The sequence below is a fragment of the Hemitrygon akajei genome, chromosome 27 (assembly GCF_048418815.1).
Source record: "Hemitrygon akajei chromosome 27, sHemAka1.3, whole genome shotgun sequence".
Lineage (NCBI taxonomy): Eukaryota > Metazoa > Chordata > Chondrichthyes > Myliobatiformes > Dasyatidae > Hemitrygon > Hemitrygon akajei.
This window is the reverse complement of record NC_133150.1, coordinates 32,006,335-32,027,771: the sequence shown is the minus strand read 5'-3', so window position 1 is coordinate 32,027,771 and position 21,437 is coordinate 32,006,335. Positions and strand designations below refer to the sequence as shown.

The following is a 21,437-nucleotide window of genomic DNA, read 5'->3' as shown; positions in this document are numbered from 1 at the left end:
CACAGTGTGATGCCTTCCAGCCAACACAGCCATGGAGTACCCACAATGCCCATATTGTATGGTTAAAGCCTCTTGGCTTCTCTACCAGTCTTGGGTATTTTTCAAGATTAGTTTCAGGTGACCCGGCAGAAAACTAATTGTAACTGCAAGGCATTCTTGAACTGGAAGCATCATCGTGTGAGGAGAGACAAGTCATCCCTGAGCCTAGGGGGCGCAGCAGAGCGCAGGTATCAGCGAGAGCTGCAGTTCCGCGCTGCTCCCAGCATGCTGCGCGCTCGGCGGTGAAGGGCTGGATTGAAGATGGGCGATCATGAAGAGCAGGTGTCCGAGAGGGAGAAGGTGAGAATGAACGGCGGGCTGCACCTTTGGAGCTGCCGGCATCACTGACACCGAACGGTGCTGGTGCTGACAGGCGTGTGGAGCGCGGGGAAGGAGGGCCCGCGGCCCGTTGTAGGCCGCTCGGGCTTCAGTAATACTCCTGCTGTCCCGGCCGGCCGGCCCAGCCTAGGAGAGTGGTCCCCGGTCCGCCACAGCCCGAGCTTTGCCCTGGTGTTCCCGGGTTCTCCGGGGCCACCGCCTTAAACTTCGAACCCTTCGCACAACTTCCTGTCCTGTTGTAAGCAGAACTTCCCTGGTACTCACCCTCGAGCGGTGGTCAGGGCACGCTCGTTGCTCACACGCAGCTTGTCCCTCGCCCTTCTGCCCAGTGATGGTACCCACTGGTTCCCCGCCCTTCTGCCCAGTAACGGTGCCCACTGGTTCCCCGCCCTTCTGCCCAGTGATGGTGCCCACTGGTCCCCCGCCCTTCTGCCCGGTGACGGTGCCCACTGGTCCCCCGCCCTTCTGCCCGGTGACGGTGCCCACTGGTCCCCCGCCCTTCTGCCCGGTGACGGTGCCCACTGATCCCCCGCCCTTCTGCCCGGTGACGGTGCCCACTGATCCCCCGCGCTTCTGCCCGGTGACGGTGCCCACTGATCCCCCGCCCTTCTGCCCAGTGACGGTGCCCACTAATCCCTCGCGCTTCTGCCCAAGCATAGTGCAGTTTCATCGGTCACACTGAACCTCGGTCAGTGCACAATCGTTATTCATGCTCATTTCAGGGACAGTATACACTTGTTCTTCATCCTTTGGCCTGGTTCTATGCAGTTTTGTTAGTCACACACCCATATGGTGACAGTACGTCTTGTTCCTCTCAGTCAGTTGGATATTTGTTTGCACTTGGACCAGGGACTTGTTCTTCCCCTTCTGCCCAGCTCACTTCTTTTCCTTGTCCTCTAGGCAGGGATAGTGTGGTTTTAATGGTCACACGCAGCCTGGGGACATTGCACACCCATTGTCCCCATTGACTCCAAAGGTACATCCTCAGTGTTCATATTGCATTTAAGGGCAGTACACAGCCTCGAAGCCTAGTGTGAACACACTCATTACTCGCATTCATTTGATGTTGTAAATGCTGCTCACACTTAGCCTGACAACAAACACTTGCTCTTTGGGCCACATGCTTATTGCTCACCTACAACCTGGGGATAGTGCACAGAGATAATACACACTTATTGTTTGTACTTGGACTAGGGACAGTGAATTCATTACTTACGTCCCAGGACAGTGCAAGCTTAGTGCTCACTGATTGCTCACATTCAACCTGGAGCAGTGCACACTCTGCTCACTGTCCTGTCAGCCTAAGAACAGTGAACACACATTGCTCATGCTTAACTAGTTCTCAGTACAAACCTGTTTCTTGCACTCAGGCTGGATACAGTGAACATATGTTGCTCACGCATTGCACACTCATTCTTCACCCTCTACTCAGTGACAGTGCACACTTGTTCACCCTTAACTTTGGGCACTGCACACTCATTGTTCACACTCAGTCTGGGGAGAGTGCTCATGCTTGGTCTGTTAATAGTGCATGCACATTTCTTGTCCACAGCCCAGGGCAGTTCACACTGACTGCTCGTATTCAGCCCCGGAGACAGTGCAGACTCGCTGCATTGCAGGACAGTGCACACGCTTAGCTTGCATTCACAATGGGGTTGTCTGACATTTGGCCTGGGGAATTCTGTATTTGTTTCTTACACCCAAGACAGCTTACATTTGTTTCTCACGTTAAGGCCAGAAATACTGTACATGTTGCTCTTAAAGTCAGGGGATGGTGCACACTTGTTACTGTAATGCCACAAGTTGTTCACAAATAGCCAGGGGCCACACACAGTTCTTGCAGTCTACCTGAGGACAATGTATTCACATTGATCACACACAGCCAGGCACCATGTATGATTGCTTCTTAAACAGCCCAGAACAGTGCATGCTCATTGCTTGGGTGCGTCTGGGGATAGTGCCCACTCTGTGCTCAGATTTAGCCAAGGAACAGCATTTACTTGCTGTCCATACCCAACCCAAGTGCTCAAACTGCATAAGAGCATTGTGTGTACTCAGCAGATATCAAGGCACATACTGTAGATTCTTTAATTTGGAAGACTTGGTGCACTGACAGGCTTCATTGCTCACATTTCTGTGCTGGTGCAAGCTTGTCCCTGGGTAGAAGCCCTGTTTCCCTTCCGCCAAGGATTTATATATGCTCACCCCTAGAAGAAAACATTATAGCATTTGTGGGTTTTTATGTCAGACATGTAATAGTCCAATTAGTGCCTCTGATAAGTTTCTGCCATTCCTCTTTTATAGCTAATTGGATTAGGATAGTGTTTGGGTAGTTGGTGGGAACCAGGAACCGGTTATTGGGGCCACGTGTACCCTATTCTCTCTCTCTGCTATATCTACTTCTTTTGCTGTATTAATCTGCTTTTAAACTGAACTAGAAGATTAACATGACTTCCTTATACTTCTGTACATTTGACTTTATTTGAAGCTGTATTTTATCCTCTGCGGATATAAACTTGATTTATCCTTGTCTTGAATGATTCAAAATTTGTGAGACTCTGAATGTTTAGTTGGAGATTGGGGGGAAACTTTGACCAGAGCAAGGATGTTGGGCTTCTATGCGATGTTCAGTACTATCATAGAGCTGTGAAAATGTATGTATGTGGTTTCAGACACCCAGAGTGCACAAAATTCTCTGTCCCTATCTCCACATCCCTGGGCCTGTGTACTGTATTGAGATGTTTGTGGCAACAATTGATAATTGGTAAAATGTATGCATTATGTTCCATGATATGGATATAAATATGGAGTATTGAAAAGTTATGTATAATGTCAAAGATGGTAATTTTATAGAAACATTGCTGTCAATTCTTTTCCCTCATTACTATTTAACTGCATATGTTATAGTAGGCTCGTCTCAATCTAGTGACTTCTATTTGAGAAAGGAACTGGAACTGTCAGCTCATTGCCTTGCACGATGGTGACGAATTTCATCTTTTGGGTTTTTCAGAGTTCCAGTGTGACACTTTACTTCCTTGTATTGTAAAATGGAATCAGGACACTGAAAGCTACAAAGTAATGTTGTCTAGGGAGTGGTGATTCAGATACAATTACTTCTGCTTTTGTCAGTGAGCAGCAGAGCTTTGAAAATAATCCAGTCCTTTCAGAACAAGTTTTTAAAACTTAGAAACATAACTGGTGCTCCTTTTGTGGGTTCCCCATCCATCCTCTGCAGTAAACTGTTAATCAACAGTCTAGTTTTGAGTATACTTTTAAATAAAATAATTGTGGTTTGAAAAAACTGTGTGTTACAGCACCATAGTTTTACATCATCCTGTAGTGGTGCCGCAATGAGCTGTTGTGAGCAGAAAATGGAGCCTTTTACTGTGACTTAGAAAATTATTGTTAAGAGGATGTGGCTTCATTTGATTGATACCTTTGTGCGGTTCAGCTCCTTTTACATCTCAAAACCTTATTACAGTTAGAAATCAATTTTCCTGTATTTTCCTGACTGGCCTCTAATTTTGACTTTTTATTTACATGTGCTCTTCTGTGTCACACTAAACCATATTCACTAACTACTTGTGGTTTTGCTGAACAAATTTGGCTCTTGTACCTTTGTTTTATAAATTTATCAGCCTTAGTTTAAACATGTTTCATGGCCTTGCAGTTCCTATCGTCGTATCCTCCTCCTGCTCCACGTTCCTTTGATCCCTGTGCATTTCGAGTTCTCATCTTTTGTTCATTTTCCTTGAGCTCCTCTGCCCTTGGTAGCTTTACCTTCAAAAGACTGGAACCAAAGCACTGGAGCTAACTCCTTATGTTGTTTGCTTCTTTTTCTTTCTCCCCCTACTAGATGTTTTGTTGTTAAACCTGTCTCTCACTGATTCGTTTGTTGCTTTCCCCAGAAATTCTCTTCAAGACGTATCAAATTTGCTGAATTGTTTTTGGTAAAGGGCCTTGGGATACTTTGCTGTCAAAAGCACTTTATAAATACCTGGATTAAAGTGCCCCTTGCCAACCAAGACTTTCTGCTACATAATTAAAGTAGAAAAAAATGTTTTGATGCATTTAGTTACAATTTGATGGGAGATGGATTCCAAAAATACACTGGTTGCCAATTGTGTAATCATTATTATTGTATAGCTCTTGTTTTTCTCTCTTATTCCTCTGCCTGCCTATATCATTGTCTTGGCACTTCATTCGTTGTCTTTTCTGTTATGTACTACTTAGTGTATCCATTCCTACTGCCATATATCCAATAATGGGATGGAAGATGGGAGCAGAAGTTGGCAAGTCAGCCTGTTGAGTTTGCTCTGCCATTTCATCATGGCTAATCCATTTCCCTCTCACCCTCATTCTCCCCATAATCATTCACACCCTGACTAATCAAGAAACTATCAACTTTCACCTTAAATGCACCCAGTGACCTGGCTTCCACAGCCACCCGTGGCAGCGAATTCCACCGATTCACCACCCTCTGGCCAAAGAAGTTCCCCCTCATTTCTGTTCTAAGTGGATGTCCCTCTATTCTGAGTACGTGCCCGCTGGCTCGAGACTCAACCACCAAAGGAAAATCCTTTTCACATGCACTCTGTTTGAGGCCTTTCAATATTTGATAGGTTTAAGTGAGATATTTTACCCCCCCCCTTCTAAATTCAAGCAAGTACAAGCCCAGAGCATTCAATTGCTGCTCATATGATAACCCTTTCACCCTTTCATTCCCAGAATAATTCTCGTGAACCTTCTCTGAACCCTCTCCAATGTCAACACGTCTTTTCTTCAATAAGAAAGCCTCAGAAAGGCAGTGTCCATCATGAAGGACCCCATCACCTAGGACGTGTCCTCTTCTCATTGTTGCCATCAGGAAGGAGGTACAGAAGCTTGAAGGCACATACTCAGTGATTCAGAAACAGCTTCTTCCTCTCTGCCATCTAAATGGACATTGAACCCAGGAACACTACCCCACTACTTTTTTATTTCTGTTTTTGTACTGATTTAACTTTTTATTATACATATTCAGTTTAAAATATATTTGTAATGAATGTATTGCATTGTACTGCGGTTGCAAAGTTAACAAACTTCATGACATGCCTTTGATGTGATTCTGATAAGGGCCCCAAAGGTGCTCGCAATATTCCAAGTGGGGCCTCATTAGAGCTTTATACAGCCTCAGTATTACATCCTTGCTTTTATATATTCATGCACAGTAGTAATTTAACGAACAGTTTTGTTTCCAGATGACTTCAGTAGCTCTTTCTAAAAGGTTCTAATAATTTCCAAATATATTGTACATTTCATTCCCAAAATTCTCCATCCCTCTGTTCATGTTTAAGATGTTCCCGCAAACCATTATAGACTCAACTTTCAGTCTCACCTTCCCCCCCACCCACCACCCCTGCCAACATTTCTTCTTCTCAGGGTAAATCTTTGTATAACGCAAGTGTCTGAGAAAGTTTCCATATGTTAATATGCTATACAAACATAAACTGTAATGGAAGAACGTAGCAAGTTAAACAGCATCTATAGATGGAAATAAACCTATCATCTGCCAGCTTGTACTCCTCAGCTCTCCCCTCCCCACTTTACTCTGGCTTCCACCCCCTTTCTTTTTTGACTGATGAAAGGTCTAGGCCTGAAACGTTTAACCCTCCGTAGATGCTGCTTGACTTGCTGAGTTCCTCCAGCATTTTGGGTATGTTGCTCAGGATTTCCTGCATGTGCAGAATTTCTTGTGTCTCTAAACTGTAGTGGAACAGAATCTAGAAAAAAATTAAGAATATTATCTCATATTCTAAATTAAAATTAGTTCAAGCTTCTATTACCTGACGAATTAAGGATGATTTATACTCATGTGTCGCATCTACACTGTAGGTACCGTGTATCCTACATCGTAGGGTGATGCCAAAAAAGTAACTCACGCATCGCGGCAACGCAGACCGCAACAACTGTGATTGGTCCGCTTGGTAGCATCACAATTCCTCCTTTGCATTTCCAGTTGCTTCTTCTCCACCATGTCTGTACATCGATGTGAAATAGATGAAGCAGATCATCAAATCTACTTGCTGACATGCAAAAATGTTTGAAATACATTTCCTCGTCCATGTGTCTCACGAAGAAACTCAACACAGTGGCATAGAAACCCCACCACCAACTGGTGTTTTGGCGCACACCAACACATGCTAGCTATGGCGTAGAGCCTACACAGAAGTGAAAATCAGGGCTACGTCGTAGCCCGTATGCACAAGTATAAATCAGCCATTACTGTTCATCATGTTCAAAAAAAGCCATAACAATAATATAAGGGGCAGCTATTTCAACCATAACTTTAATAACTATGACCATCTGTTCCTAAGGTGTTAAAGTTGCTACATAGGATTCCAGATGCACTAGATTTTGTTACTCAAGTATCAGTCATTAATGCACATCTACATGAAATGCTGTCATTGGAAAGCAGAGATCCCCACCACCCAGGTCACGCTCTTGTTGCTGTCATCAGGTAGAAAGTAATAAGACCCTCAGGACTTGCACCACCAAGTTCATGAGCAGTTACTACCCCTCTACATCAGGCACTTGAATAAAATACTCTTTACCAATTATCTCACTGTAAGGATTCTATCTCATTATCTCATGTTCTCATTATTTATTGCTATTTATTTACATTTGCACAGTTTGTTTTCTTCTGCACTGTGGTTGATCTTTCATTGATCCTGATAGTGTTACTATTCTGTATATTTGTTGAGTATACCCGCAAGAAGGTGAATCTCAGTGTTGTATATGGTGACATATATGTACTTTGATAAAATTTACTAACTTTTAATAGCAAGAGTCACAGCTGGCTATTTAGTAGTAAGGATATTTCAAACTAGCTGTGTTCCCGTACATAATAGTATTAACCATGATCAACCAGGGATTGGACATGCTTCATGTTATTTGGCTGTTTAATAAAGCATGGTTTGATGAATAGTTGGATTTTGTTTCTGAATGGGGTAGCTGTGTGTTTATGCTCCACTGAAGAGCACAGAATCTAGGTGAGCTTTTTCAAAACAGTACTAAGGTGGTTCTGTTACATAGTTGGCATCTGTTGAAATGCTGAATTGATAAAAGGGCACATAAAATTTATTTCAATTTATGAATTAATGCTCTTCTGTGTTTGATCTTCGTTAAGATGCTGTGTTTTGAAAGGCGATACCTTTTTGTGGCATAGGGTTGTTTGGAGGACTGCTGGTTACAATGTGAGAATCCTGCTAATTCATAATGGTTTTTGTAATCGTTTGATAAATCAGTAAAGCTATTAGTATTAAAAGGTTGTACTCTCTTTATACATTTCAGATCAGATTAATTCAATTATTGAAAAAGCTAAGGATTGGCATCTATATTTGCAGGTCAAGCATCATCTATGGTGAGGTATAAACAGACTGCATTTCAGATTGAGACCCTTCATGAGGTCTTAACCTTGCCTGCTGAGTTCCTCCAGCATTTTGTGTGCATTGCTCTAGATTTCCTTCATCTGCAGAGTCTCTTGGCTTTGTGTTTACAGACTGCAATGTAATGAGGGAAATATGGCAGGCCTTGTCGTTTTGATAAGGGGGGACCTACACCACCAGGTTCCGGAACAGTTATTACACCTCAACTATCACGATCTTGAACCGAGGGGATTCTTCACTCAACTTCAGACACAGAAATAGGAACATTTTAAATGAATCCTTTTGACTATAATTGTTGGAAGATATTAGCTAATTATAATGAATATACATCTCCCCAGTTTGGGTAGAAGTTTCCACATGGCTTTTTTTGTAGGAAATAAGCTCAGGCATTTACATTGCACCTTTTTCTGGAAAATTTAGTCCCTTTTCAGAGATTTGCTTATCACAGGACTATTATATGTGTAGGAGAAGATATAGATGATTATAAACACAAGAATTTCTGCAGATGTTGAAAATCCAAAGCAGCACACAAAATGCTGGAGGAACTGGCATCTTCTCCCTCCCTTCTCAGTCCTGGAGAAGTGTCTCAGCCTGAAGCATTAACTGTTTACTCTTTTCCATAGATGCTGCCTGACTTGCTGAATTCTTCCAGCATTCAGAGTGTGTTGCTCTGGAGGTGTAGATTGTTTGTATTTGCAGATTTCATTAGTGAAATACTTCGGCTAAAAACATTTCACCTAAAAATTCTGTACAACATTTAGAAAGTTCAGCATACCCTGGCATGCTCAATGACCACTTAAATTTAAATAATTTTTAAATATTTGGAACTGTGTATGATCAGCCATGATCACAGTGAATGGCGGTGCTGGCTAGAAGGGCCAAATGGCCTACTCCTGCACCTACTGTCTATTGTCTATTTCATATGTAAATAGCATTGCTATCAGAGCATGGAAAATTAAGAGAAGATTTAATAGTACCGAAAATCTAAAGGGGTTTGACAGAATAAGGGGAGGGTGCTTTGATAAGAACTTGTGCTATGGGGAACTAGCAGAGAATGAATATGACATTTTTCTTTTTTTAAAAAAACTGGAACAATGGAGAAAATGGCCATTTTTTGAGTTCTGTTGTTCTATGATTTTTGGTACGATGGCTGCTAGATTTTTTTTCCGCTGTCAGTTGCTTGTGAAGTTTCAGTCAAGTAATGCAATAAGTCAGTTGCATGAATGAATAAGGAAGTTGACTTCTGCTGTGTGCTGCATTTGTTACCTGAAATGGTCATATTCAAATGCTTCAGCAGAGATGGCAGGAAGTTCACTGGTGTCAAATCATTATAGATGGTGAAATGTGTTTGAGCAGACTTGTATAACATCTGTTTAATTAACCACTGAACAAAGCATATGGTTGGAATTTTTAAATCGTTTTTTTCTCTATTTTACTCGAATTTGCATGTTTTCCCATGGATCTGTACCTTTATATCTCTGTTCTTACTGCTTTAGAGGTTTGTAGTATAAGGCCTATAATTATTTTTCTCTTGATTCAATTAATTCTTGACTTAAAACTATATATAAAGAATTAAGAGGTCATTTTACATAGTTGAAAAGGTGATAAGATTGAGACTTTCTCCATTGAGTGAGTCCAGAAAAAATCTATCACTTCAAACCAAATAATGTCTAAAATATCCTAACCCTAACCCTCAAAGTGACATGCCTTTCATTATCTTACTCCATTGAAGAACACAGGCTGGGGCTTAATCAACTCTCGCTGGGTCACCTAAGTGAGGGTGTCTTCTGTTTAAAGACCTGAAACACCCAAGACCCCAGGTTACAACACTGATGTGTCTTAGTGCACTCCAGGTTAATAAAGCTGGGTAGTGAGAGGCATGGGCCAGATCAAAGTGGCAGGGTCAAATTACATTGAACCTTCTGTAAAGTGATCAAGAAACACATAATTTTCCCACTGCTCACATAATTACACTAACTCTAAACCTAATCCTGGTCCACACGCCCCCACACCTTGGCACACAATCCAACATCATCTTCTGTGTAGATGGGTAAGATTCTTTTAAAGGGTTCTTAGGCTGGTGAGTCGTGCAATTTTTCCAATACCTTGACTATTGGGTGTTTTGACAAAGCCTGTGTTCATAAAGAGTAGTTGAAATCATTAACTCTCTTCAAATTGAATGGGTGGGCAGATGGAAAATTCAAAAAAAAAACTAAGGTCAATTGTGTGGGCACAAATATTGTTACCACTTAACCATCACAAACCTAGGTGCTTTCTGTCCTTGCAGCACTTTGCAATACAGTTCCAATAATCAGCAAGTAGTCCTTGCAAAACTGTTAGTTGAGTGGAAAACGGCAATGCAGATTGTGTGTTGTGTTGTGCACATTGGGTACAGATTGCTTAAAATGCCACCAGTCTGTACCATTTATGTTCAGCAACAGGAGTATAATCTGTGAAATATATCAATGTCACACCTTATTGAAACCTGCAACAATCAAGTTATCACTAATTTTCAAAAGCAGGAGCATGACTATTGACTGTGGATTCAAGGTCCCAAACCTGCTTGAGAGGTTAACCAGGTTGGGTCTGTACTCTTTGGGGTTTTCAAGAGAGAGGTGACCTCATCAAGATGTACAGAATCCTGAGGGGCATGATTGATCAGACGTAGAGCGGTTTTCACTACTGGGAAATTCTGAATTGAGGTGACATGTTTACAAGGTAAGGTACTGGTCATTTCAAGCAGAGGTTTGCAGAGGGTTGTGAATTTTTGGAATTCTCTACCCTGGACGGGTGTGGAGGCTAGATTAATTGAAATACAGTATTTAAAGTGGTGTTAGATAATTTTTGAAAAATCAGGGAATTAAAGGCTAAGGGAAGCTGGCAGAGGATTTGAAGAACAAACACAAAATGCTGGTGGAACACAGCAGGCCAGGCAGCATCTATAGGGAGAAGCACTGTCGATGTTTTGGGCCGAGAACCTTTGTCAGGACTAATTGAAAGGAAAGATACTAAGAGATTACTAAGAGGATTTGAAGCCTGGGATTGGTCAGCTACAATCATGTTGAATAACAGCAACATCTTAAAGGCCAAGTGATCTACTTCTGTTCTGAAATTGTTCTTGTGTAATGTTGAGAATGTTTAAATGACCCTTTGTGATTAATCAAGAAAATTTGTGGCTTTGATTTAGTTTCACGGCCTTGGCAAATGTAAAAACCCATACAGGGATTTGCAGAAAATGCAGCCGCAGATTTTGGAATTAGTACTGTCTCTAAATGCTTTGAGAAGGAAAGGAAAATCTATTGTAGATTGTTTATTCATAATTTCTGTGTAGGAGGGTACGATTATTTTAAAGGGGCTATTTAGGGTCGTGATTCATGCAGTTTTTCATGTAAATTGAAAGTGTACAGCATGCCACCTATTAAAAAGTACTCGATGCTACCTGAACATAAACGTATTTTGACTGGAATTTGTGTCACTATACTTATAAAGAGATTCCTAGACATCCCAATTAGTGTCGCCCTCTCACTGACCCATTGACTGGGGCAGAGAGTCTGAAGGGATCTGCTCTGTGCAATAGCCTTAACAGGGAGGTTTAAGCAGTGTTGTAATGCAAACAAAGTTACCAGAAAGATATTGTAGCTAGTGGATATTGAAGTGTTTTACTCAACAAAATGAGACATTCTTGGTGGAAGGGACATTTTCAACTCAACGTTGCATGACATTTTATCAATAGGTACATTTAATGTTGGAGAAATGTATACAATATACATTCTGAAATACTTTTCTTTTGCAAACATCTACGAAAACAAGTGCCCCAAAGAATGAATAACAGTTAAACATTAGAACCCCAAAGCCCCCGCCCTCAAGCTCTTCCCTCCTATGCACAAGCAGCAGCAAGGCAACAAACCCTACCCTGCTGTCCCCTACCACCAAAAAAAAACAGCACCCTCCACCGAGCACTCAAGCATGCAGCAAAGCACCAATAAAGACACAGACTTGCAGTACCCCAAAGACTACTCATTCACCTGGTAATGATGTACCACAGGCTTCTCCCTCCCCTGTCCCCCCTCCCCACTGATGTTCCTTGTTCTCCCAGGACATCTCAATCAGCCCGTCTCCAGAGCCAGGAAAATCCACCATCCTGAAGGCATGCTGGTCTTCCAGGCCGCGTCCTTGGGATATCAAAAAACAGCCGGTCGTGAGAGCAGGTTCCATTCAGTGTTTAACTTCAGGTCAGGGTCTTCAAAAGAACCTTGAAAAGGAAAAGAATATATATTGAAGATAGAAATAGATCTGTTTTCAAAGATGCAAGCAGAGGAGTCGTTGTTTAGTGCCATCTTGACTTTACTCCGCCCCATATTTTAAAGATCAAAGGACAATTCTATAGTTAAAATGTAAATACAATGCTTCCTTTGAATAACATGATTTTCACACCACCTCCTTTGCTTCTGACTTTGTGTCCAGACACCCAAAGTGAGTGGTAATCAGCATTGTCTAGTTTTCAATTAACTCCAGGACAGCATTTTTAATTTAATCTACAATCTACATTCAGGTCTAAAGATTGGTTGCTGAAGTTAACATTTTGCAATATAACCCAACTTCAAAGTATGCCCTAACAAGCAGTTCAATGTCCTGCAGCTGTAAGGATGGTCACATAACTAATGGTATTAACAGCAAATTAAACAGAAGCACAGCACTACAAAATGTTCATAGACTAAGGCTACATCCACACTAGACTGGATAATTTTGAAAACGCCGGTTTCGCATAAAAACAATAGGCGTCCACGCTATGCGTTTTTGAAAATATCTCTATCCACATTGAAACGGTGCATGCGCAGGACACACCTATCGAAAATAAGCGGCATGTTTGGTGCTGAATCTCGCCGTAAAAGTGTGTGTTTGTGTAGTTACAGACTAGAAAAACTTAAAACAACAGACAGCTGTTGGCTCTTGCGCAGGAGAACTTAAAAGTAAAAAAAAACAAATACTGGAGCGTACAGAGGCAACTGACAGTGAGTTCACGGACAGATTGACCCGGCTGACGACGAACATTGAAAAACTGACTAACTCTGTTGCATTAATAAAGCACCTTGTTAAATGTATAAAACATGTCTGCATCAGTGTTACCTTGTATTTCCATACAATGTTATATTAGACTGTTACACATCTATTGTCAGAGAAGTACTTGCATAAATAGGTAAACCACCTTCATATGAGCAAAGACAGAAAACAGGGCAAAGTGAGTATACTTATTTATTCAGTAAGTTATGGGTCAAAGTATTTGGTGAATACATTTCTAACTCTTTTGGCTTCAGTCTCATTGCCATCTGTTCTGAAATTGTTAGGTTGCGTTCAAGAAAACAATGAAATAGCGCGCTGCCGTCTGATAGCGATTTCAAAAGTCTCCGGTTACACCGTCCACACTGATCTGCCCGAGTAGAGTTTTCAAAAATACCCACCCTAGAAAGCGTTTCTGAAAAGCCCCGGTTTTGGGGAACGAAAATGCCGTTTTAGTGTGGATGGAGGTTAAAGACGAAGAGAAAAAGCTTCGGTTACAGATTTATCCGGTGTAGTGTAGACATAGCCTAAGTGGGTTAAGTATGACAAGTAACTTTTTGTTATTAGTGTAAAATCATCAGTATGGACTTATAAAGGAAAGATAATCAAGTAGCTTTGGTTGTAGGGAGCAGAGAGAAGGGTGATGGGCAGAGATGAGAGTATCACACTTGAGAGCAGAAATGAGCATGTAAATAGCAGGTAGCTAGAAAATGAGATAGAATGGGGTGTGGGGTGATGGCACCATGAACAGTGAGAGCAGGGGATTGGAGAAGGAAAGGATGTGTAAAGGCTTGAGGATGGATTGGTGGAAGGAAAAAGAGAGAGACAGGAATGAGTATGTGTGCATGATGACAGTCTGCCAACATATGTTTAGAGTGTAAATGGACATGTATGTTAGTTCCTGCTGCAGAGCCTGGTCTCTGACATGACTGCCTTGTTAATGGTCCAAACCCTGGTCTGTCAAGATTGTGTGGCGATTGATGTGTAGTGTCCATCTTGTTAAAAGACATTACCACAGATATCTTCTGTTGTTTGAAATGAAGTTTCGGACCAAAAATGTCAGCACCCTTTCAGAAAAACTCACATTCTTGATGGGTTTGAGCATTACTTTGCTGCCATGGCCCACAAACTCAGAAGGGTTGATATTGACATGGCCACCCTAAGTGGGAGATGATGAAGAAGAGAAGGCCAGCTCATTGAATGGAATGATATGTCTGCTTTTAGTTCTGCTACGGCAAACTGCAGCAAAACACTGTCTTCATGGAACTGTTTTTGTCAAGAATGAACTGGTCTGCAATCATCATTTTAGTGGCCTAGCCTCCACCACCACCTTCACCTCGATTAAATGAGCCTGCTTTGGAACCTGTGCACTATGGTGCATATCCCCAACCCTAAATGAAATAGACAAAATAAGGAATTAAACAGTCCAATTGTGAACAATGCCCAAACCCAAGTTTCAACAGGAGATACAATATGAATGGATTTTTTCTTGTCAGTCATTTTGCCTCATACGTATGTTTAATTATGGGAGGATTTTAGCATCATTTAGCTCGAACGTTGCATTCACTTGTAGTGTGAAAAGTCATGTCAGGACAGGGTTAGAAGCTCAATGAATACAAAATTGTTTTTTGGCATTCACACTATGCCTGTGCAAGTAACTTGTGGAAGAGACTGGTAGGTGACTGGGAATCTGACATTGTTTAATCTGCTGTCTTTGTCATTGTAGCTAAACTTGTACCCTGGCTCTTTTTATGCCTGGTCTACGACCCCACCCCCCATGATTAAAATAAAATTCTGCAGTTGTACCATTTACAAATTGGAGTATGCAACCTTTGGGTGAGGTCCCCATTCAGATAGAGCTTGACCAATATGAAAGCTGCTATTTGGGGAAGCGAATGTGCAGATGTCAGCTGGAAATGGCTGTGTAACCAAGTTCAGCATTTTAAGCACCATTATGTTCTTCAAAGACTTGTGCAAATTCTGGGCCAGGTATTTTAGTTATTGACTTAGAGAATTTATAATCTTGAAGCCAGAGCTGGTAATGTGAAGGTGTGAGGTCAGATCCCTATGATACCGCTTGAAGAAATTGAATTTTTCTTGATAAACAGTAAGTGGTTGTGAAGCCATTCAAGTGCTGTAAATATCCAGCTGTTTCACTAACAAACTCAAGCTATCGATAACTGTCAGGGGCTGCATTTGATGTGAAAATGGTTACAAAATGGCTATTAAAGTTGTACACCAGCTCTCTCAGTTGTATTAAATTGCCATCAGAGAGTAGAGTATTGTCATATTCTGACTGCAAAGCAAATGCTAAAAGGATCCCCTGTAAATTCAGTTTTCTAATTTGAAAGCTCATTGGTACCTTTAAGACTTGGTGAGACTGAAAAGCTGAGTAATGCAATTAGAAGTTGAGTCAAGTGAATTCAGACTCTTAGCTTACCTCTGCATTGTCTGAACCTCAGTTAACCACATCAGTTCAAAAGGATTACAGAGCCTGTGCTCAGTTTAATCATTTCATAACCGGTGTGTATGAAATCTATACCCCTTCCTCTGATTTCAGTATTCAGACTTTCTGTGAAAAGCCTCAGTAATGGTTGCTCTTTGTAAGGTAACCTGTGTTTCTTGTTCAGCAAGTCATTGCAAAATTAAGGAGAAATGCAAGTAATATGCTTGCAATGCCCATGTGTGTTCCAGGCTATATTCTTTCACATAATTTTGCATAGAAATATAATTGAGAAAAATGCAAGTTTTTACTTATTAATTTATTGATGGAAGATAATTGTTATCATAGAGTGATTCTGGGTACTGCCATCTGAACTGGCAGTGGGAAGCACTAGTGTTCAATTGACAGTGTTGTACTTCAAAGTTCAAAGTAAATTTATTATCAAATTACTTGTATGTTGCTATATACAGTCAGCCCTCCTTATCCGCGGATTCCGCATCCGCAGTTTCAACCAACCGCGGATCGGGAAAACCCAGAAGTTCTCTCTCCTGTACTCGTTGTTTGAGCATGTACAGACTATTTTTTCTTGTCATTATTCCCTAAACAATACAGTATAACAACTATTTACATAGCATTTACTTTGTATTAGGTATTATAAGTAATCTAGAAATGACTTAAAAGTACAGGCAGACCCCGGGTTATGAATGAGTTCCATTCCTGAGTCCGTCTTTAAGTTGGATTTGAAGTCGGGACTGGTACATCCGGTATTACTTTGTGTCAGTCAAACGTTTTTCTTAGTATCTAATACATATTTTACCTTTCTATGCATATAAAACTTAAGAAACATACATATTTCAATAATTAAACCACTGTGTCGCTTAGTAATAATTGTAGCTTTCATTGGGGCAGGGCCTTTCAAATGCTCCATTAAAATGGTTCCGATCATTGACCGACTGTAGTCTAACGCTTTTCCAATGGCCGATGGCGTTTCACCTCTTTCCAATCGCTTTATTACTTCCACCTTATTTTCAATCGTGATCGTGATTATTTTCGTGAACAGAAGCACTGTGGATTCAGAGCTGCGACTTCGGGTCCTGATGTCCACCGCACGGAGACATGTTAAATAAAGTCCGGGGTTCCGCTGGGTCCTATAGACCTCTGCACTGAGACAGGTTAAATAAGGGTGTTATCTGCATTTTTTCGTATCCGCGGGGGGTCTCGGAACCAATCCCCCGCGGATAAGGAGGGCTGACTGTACTACCTTCAGATTCATTTTCTTGCTGGCATTTGCAGGAAAAAAGAAGTGGAATAGAATATTATGAAAATCTATACAAAAACTGACAGCCAATGTGCAAAATAAGACAAGTTGTCGAATAAAAATAATACTGAGAACATGAGTTGTAAAGAGTCCTTGAAAATGAGCCGGTAGGTCCAGAATAATGGTGAATGATGTTATCCATGCGGATTCAGGAGCCTGATGTTTGTGATAACTGTTCCTGAACCTGCTGATGTGGGACTTGAGGCTTCTGTACCCCCTGTCCGACATTTGGAGTGAGCAAAGGGCATAGCTGGAGTGGGGGGGGTCTTTCTTGGAGTGGGGGATGCTGCTTTCTTGTGGCAGAACTTCTTGTAAATGTGTTGAATGGTAGGGTAGGCTTTGCTGTGATAGACTGGGATATATTCAACACTTTCTTTAGACTTCATTCCTGGGCATTGTTGTTTCCATACCAGACCATGGTACAACCAGTTAGGATACTCTCCACTTTGTAACTATAGAGAGTTGTCAGTTTTTGGTGACCTGCCAAATCTCTGCAAACTTCTAAGAAAGCTATCATGCCATGTTTCTGATGACACTTAAGTGCTGGTTCCAGGACAGATTCTTTGATAAGTTAACACCAAAAAAGAATTAAAGCTACAGACTGACTCCACCTCCATTCCCCTAATGAAGTAAGGCTCGTGGGTCTCCGGCTTCTTCCTCCTGTAGTTCTTTGGTTTTGCTGGTGTTCTGTTTGGTTGTTGTTTTCAATCTTCCTCTTATATGCCAATTTATCACCACCTTTGGTTCATCCAACAACAGAGGTGCTATCAGCAAACTCAGATACAGCATTGGAGCTGGACTGGCCACAATCGTAGGTATAAAGTGAGGAGAGCCAGGGGCTAAGCACACTTGTGCCAATGGTAAGTGTGAAGGAGACGTTGCCAATCTGTACTAAGTTGGGTCTTCCAGTGAGGAAATGGAAGATCCAGTTGTATAGGGAGGTATTGAGGCCCAGGTCTTGGAGTTTAGTGATGAATTTTGAAAGGGTGATTGGTGTTGAATGCTCAGTTGTAGACATTTCTCATGCTGCAAAGAAAATAGAAAAAAAGAGGAAATACTCTGTAGGTCTGGTAGCATCTCCAGAGAGGTGGTAATTTAATCATTATCTCTGGTAAGGGCTTAACCAAAATGATGTAATCAATGTGTGGTAATATTGGGGAACTATATTAATGATATAGCAACTTCAGCTTTGGCAAAGTCCAACAAATAATACAATAGTAACTTTTGCTATTTTTGTGGTAACTTTGAGGCATATGCTGTTAGTGAGGATTGCTTACTGCCCATTACCCCACTGGTGTTTAGGGCAGCAATGAAGGTCCTCCTTCTCTGGCAGTGTTCAGGGTTATCCTTCATTGTGTCAGTAGCTTACTTGGTTTTCAGTACTGTCAGTCACACAAGTTCTGAATGCATACTCAGGAGTATCATCATACTCAGATGTAGAAGGATTCTTCATTGCTGTTTCTATAACAATTTTGTTTTGCCAGTCAGGGTTGATAGCCCTGAGCTGAACCAACCCCCCCCCCCCCCCACCCCAAACCTGGAGGACTGGTGGACACTCTTAATCTGGCCTGTACCCTTTGACTTGTTTAGCATGGGTGACCCTACTAAGAGCTGAAGCATAAAGCCCCGACTGCAGCCAACGGAGCTCTCTTGGTCATTGATGCATACAAACCTCTAAACACAACAAGGTCATGGTCCTCTTGGAAGGTTAGAGAGAATCTGGAATAATATTCCTTTGCTCTTCATCAAAATAATGCCTTAAAGCTTTTATATCCACTTTAAAAAAACATAACTGTGGGAGTAGGTCATGTAGCCTCCCAAGCCGTGCTGTGGTGTTCAGCAAGATCTAACTCAAGAAATCTTGTCAATCTGTGTTTTGAATACTGAACATTTTCCAATTGATTTCCCTCCATTTCCTCTTCTACTTGCTCTTCTTCACCCCCCCCCCACCTGTGGTTCCCATGCTCCAAACTTGACCCAACCCTCCCCCCCCCCCCCACTCCCCATTCGCCCTTCCTCCACAGATTGATTTCTTTGCAACAAATCATACTGAATGTATGTAAAATGTAAAATGCTGAGTAACACATACAAGTATGCTGGAGGAACTCAACAGGTCAGGACTGATGATTAGTCTCAGTCCAAAGTTTTGACCATTGATTCCTTTCCATAGATGTTGCCCGAATTCCTCCAGCTCTCTTAGTTACCCTGGATTTCCAGCATCTGCAGAATCTTTTGTATTTGTGAAAAAGACGCCATTTTGCAATGCAAGTTATAAACAATAAAAGAATGTAGGGGGTCAGTGATCGTTATTGTTGCTGTTTTTGTTATTGTGGGAAGGAGGAATTTTTGGGTCTGCAAGATTTGTTCCTTTTCGTGCTTTAGGGGATGTCTTTTCTTCCATCAACACCCGTGGCCTTTCGGTATTTACTAGCTGTCTGGAGTAGACAAATATCAGAGTTGTATTGTACATGCATGTTTTGACAATAAAGTGAACCTTTGAAAATTGTCATGCTTAGTGGACTCAGTATTGATTCATCATTTAGTAGTGGAGTCAAATCTCTTATCGATGTATATCTGCCTCGCTTTTTAAAAGTAAAATTGTATGTTGGTGTGCCAGGAATTCCTGACCTCTACTGACGCACCTTCAGTTTTGATCTCGTCTCTGCATGACTCAATGAGGAATAAACCACTGAGGAACATGCTGGGACCACTTGTGAGGGCAGGCTTGGGCAAGCTAAGCAGCTGCTCAGCATTACGATGCAGGGCCCGGCTGCATTCTTGGAGGTAGCTATTCCTGGGGATTCCTGACAGCCTATGTAGAATAGAGTAGAGTGCCATCCCTTTAGAACAGAGATGAGGAGGGATTTTTTTTAGCCAGAGGGTGGTGAATTCATTGCCACAGACGGCAGTGGAGGATTAATTTACTAATCAATTTGTCTATAGTAGAGTGCATTGCTAAAGTAATTTATTGATTACAAAGCTTTGTATTATTTCGAGGGAATGGAAGGTGAGCCATAAACGTATCTGATCCATATAAGTGACAACTGATTGATAAACTTGTCATGATGCCACTTGCTAGCCAGATACTTGCAGAGAGAGAAATCGCCTAGTGAGAGGCTGATGAGAGAGATGACGAACAAATTCAGTAATAGGCACTGAAGAACATAGTGCAGAATTGCATGCTACAATTTGTTGACTTGAATGATGAAAATCAGAAATGTGCAGATGCTGAAAGTCTGAAATAAATATAGAAAATAGTGTGTGCATTCTGTAGGTCTGGCATCGTCTGTGTGCAGATGAACAGCATTAATGTTTCAAGTCAAAGGTGAAATGTATTCATCCTGCAGAGTATTTTCAGCATTTTTGGCTTTAATGCTAAACTACGATGTTGGGAAGGTTTCAAAACAAAATTTGAGTTGTCTATTATCTTGTATGAAGTAGAATTACTAACAACACATATTTCTGGTTTGATCTTAGGTGCAAATTGCCACCAATTTCATCACTCATGCACCACCAGGAGAGTTCAATGAAGTATTTAATGGTAAGTCAATGAAGATGTACTTTGGTTTTGTAACCTTTAAGTTGCTAGTCTGATTGTAAGATACGCACAGTTGTACATATCTTCTGTGTGCCTTTGGCAGTGTGAACTATAAGAATTCTTCATTAGCTGAAGGGTTGCTTACTGTGGAATTTGGAACAAATGTTTTTATTCATTACATTCTTTAGCTGGCCTATTGATTTTGTCCATTAAGCAGGCAGTTTCAGGATGTCTTCAGCCAAATCATTTGAAGAGAAATAGGTTCATGTTTCTTGGATTATCATTGGTACCAACAGACCATGATTAGCAGTTCAGATGACCATAAGTGCACTTGTCAGTAACTTAATGACCAAGATCTGCGGTTTATATTGAATTAGTTGATCTTATTCAGCAGACTAGTAGCCTGAAACAGGAATCAACTAAATGTCTTGCTATATAATAGGCAGAATACGTATAATCTACAGTACAGTTTAAGCTGCTTTTAATGTCTGAATTAGAGTGATCCATGCTGTTAAATCATTCCCGTTATCTCAAGTACTGACGACATATTAGATTCATGGAGTTATCACCATAGGAGGCTTGTTGAGCCATTGAATTGCAGCATGGTAAGAGGCTGTTCTGTCCACTCTGTACCGTTCCAGCTGGTTCCACACCCCTAGCCCCCGCCTTCTCCCCATAGCTCTGCAAATTCTTTTCCAGGTCATTTCTGAATGCTACAATTTAATCTGTCTCCACTATAATACCTGCCTATGCTTTTCAGATCTTTACAAGTCACTGTTTTAGAAAAAAAAAACTTCATGTGGTTCTGCTAACATAATGAATGGCTGTGATGTTTCACTGCAGATGAGCTCAAAGCCTTTTTATGCACACTTTGAAAGGGAGAATAAAACTACTCCTGTGCAAATCCCTGGAGCATCTGGAGACCCTGTAATTTGTCTCGGAAGCCAATGTTAGGATGCCAGGCCCTGATGGTGTACCTGGTAGGGCCATAAAAAGCTGTGCAAACCAACTGGTGGAAGTGTTCAAGGACATCTTCAATTTCTCATGATTACAGTTGATGGTTCCCAGCTGCTTCAAAAGGGCAACTTGCACACCAGTGTGCAAGAATTGCATTCAACGACTATCGGCCAGTGGCACTCACATCTACAGTGATGAAGTGCTTTGAGAGGTTGATCGTGGTTAGTATCAACTCCTGCTGCATGGACCTGCAATTTGCCCACAAACCCAATAGGTCCATAGCAGGTGGAATCTCACTGGCTCCCCACTTGGCCTTGG

At 41.5% G+C, this 21,437-nt stretch overlaps 1 protein-coding gene across 1 annotated transcript in view; it reads left to right on the top strand.

Annotated features, from left to right (window-relative positions):
- Nucleotides 1-229: 229 nt before the first annotated feature.
- The window catches only part of capza1b (capping actin protein of muscle Z-line subunit alpha 1b), a 65,165-nt gene continuing 43,957 nt past the window's right edge, over nucleotides 230-21,437 (top strand). The window contains exons 1-2 of the mRNA XM_073030577.1: nucleotides 230-339; nucleotides 20,102-20,165. Of these exons, the coding sequence (XP_072886678.1) occupies nucleotides 301-339; nucleotides 20,102-20,165 (103 nt within the window). The 5' untranslated portion in view covers nucleotides 230-300. The remainder of the gene's footprint in view (nucleotides 340-20,101; nucleotides 20,166-21,437) is intronic.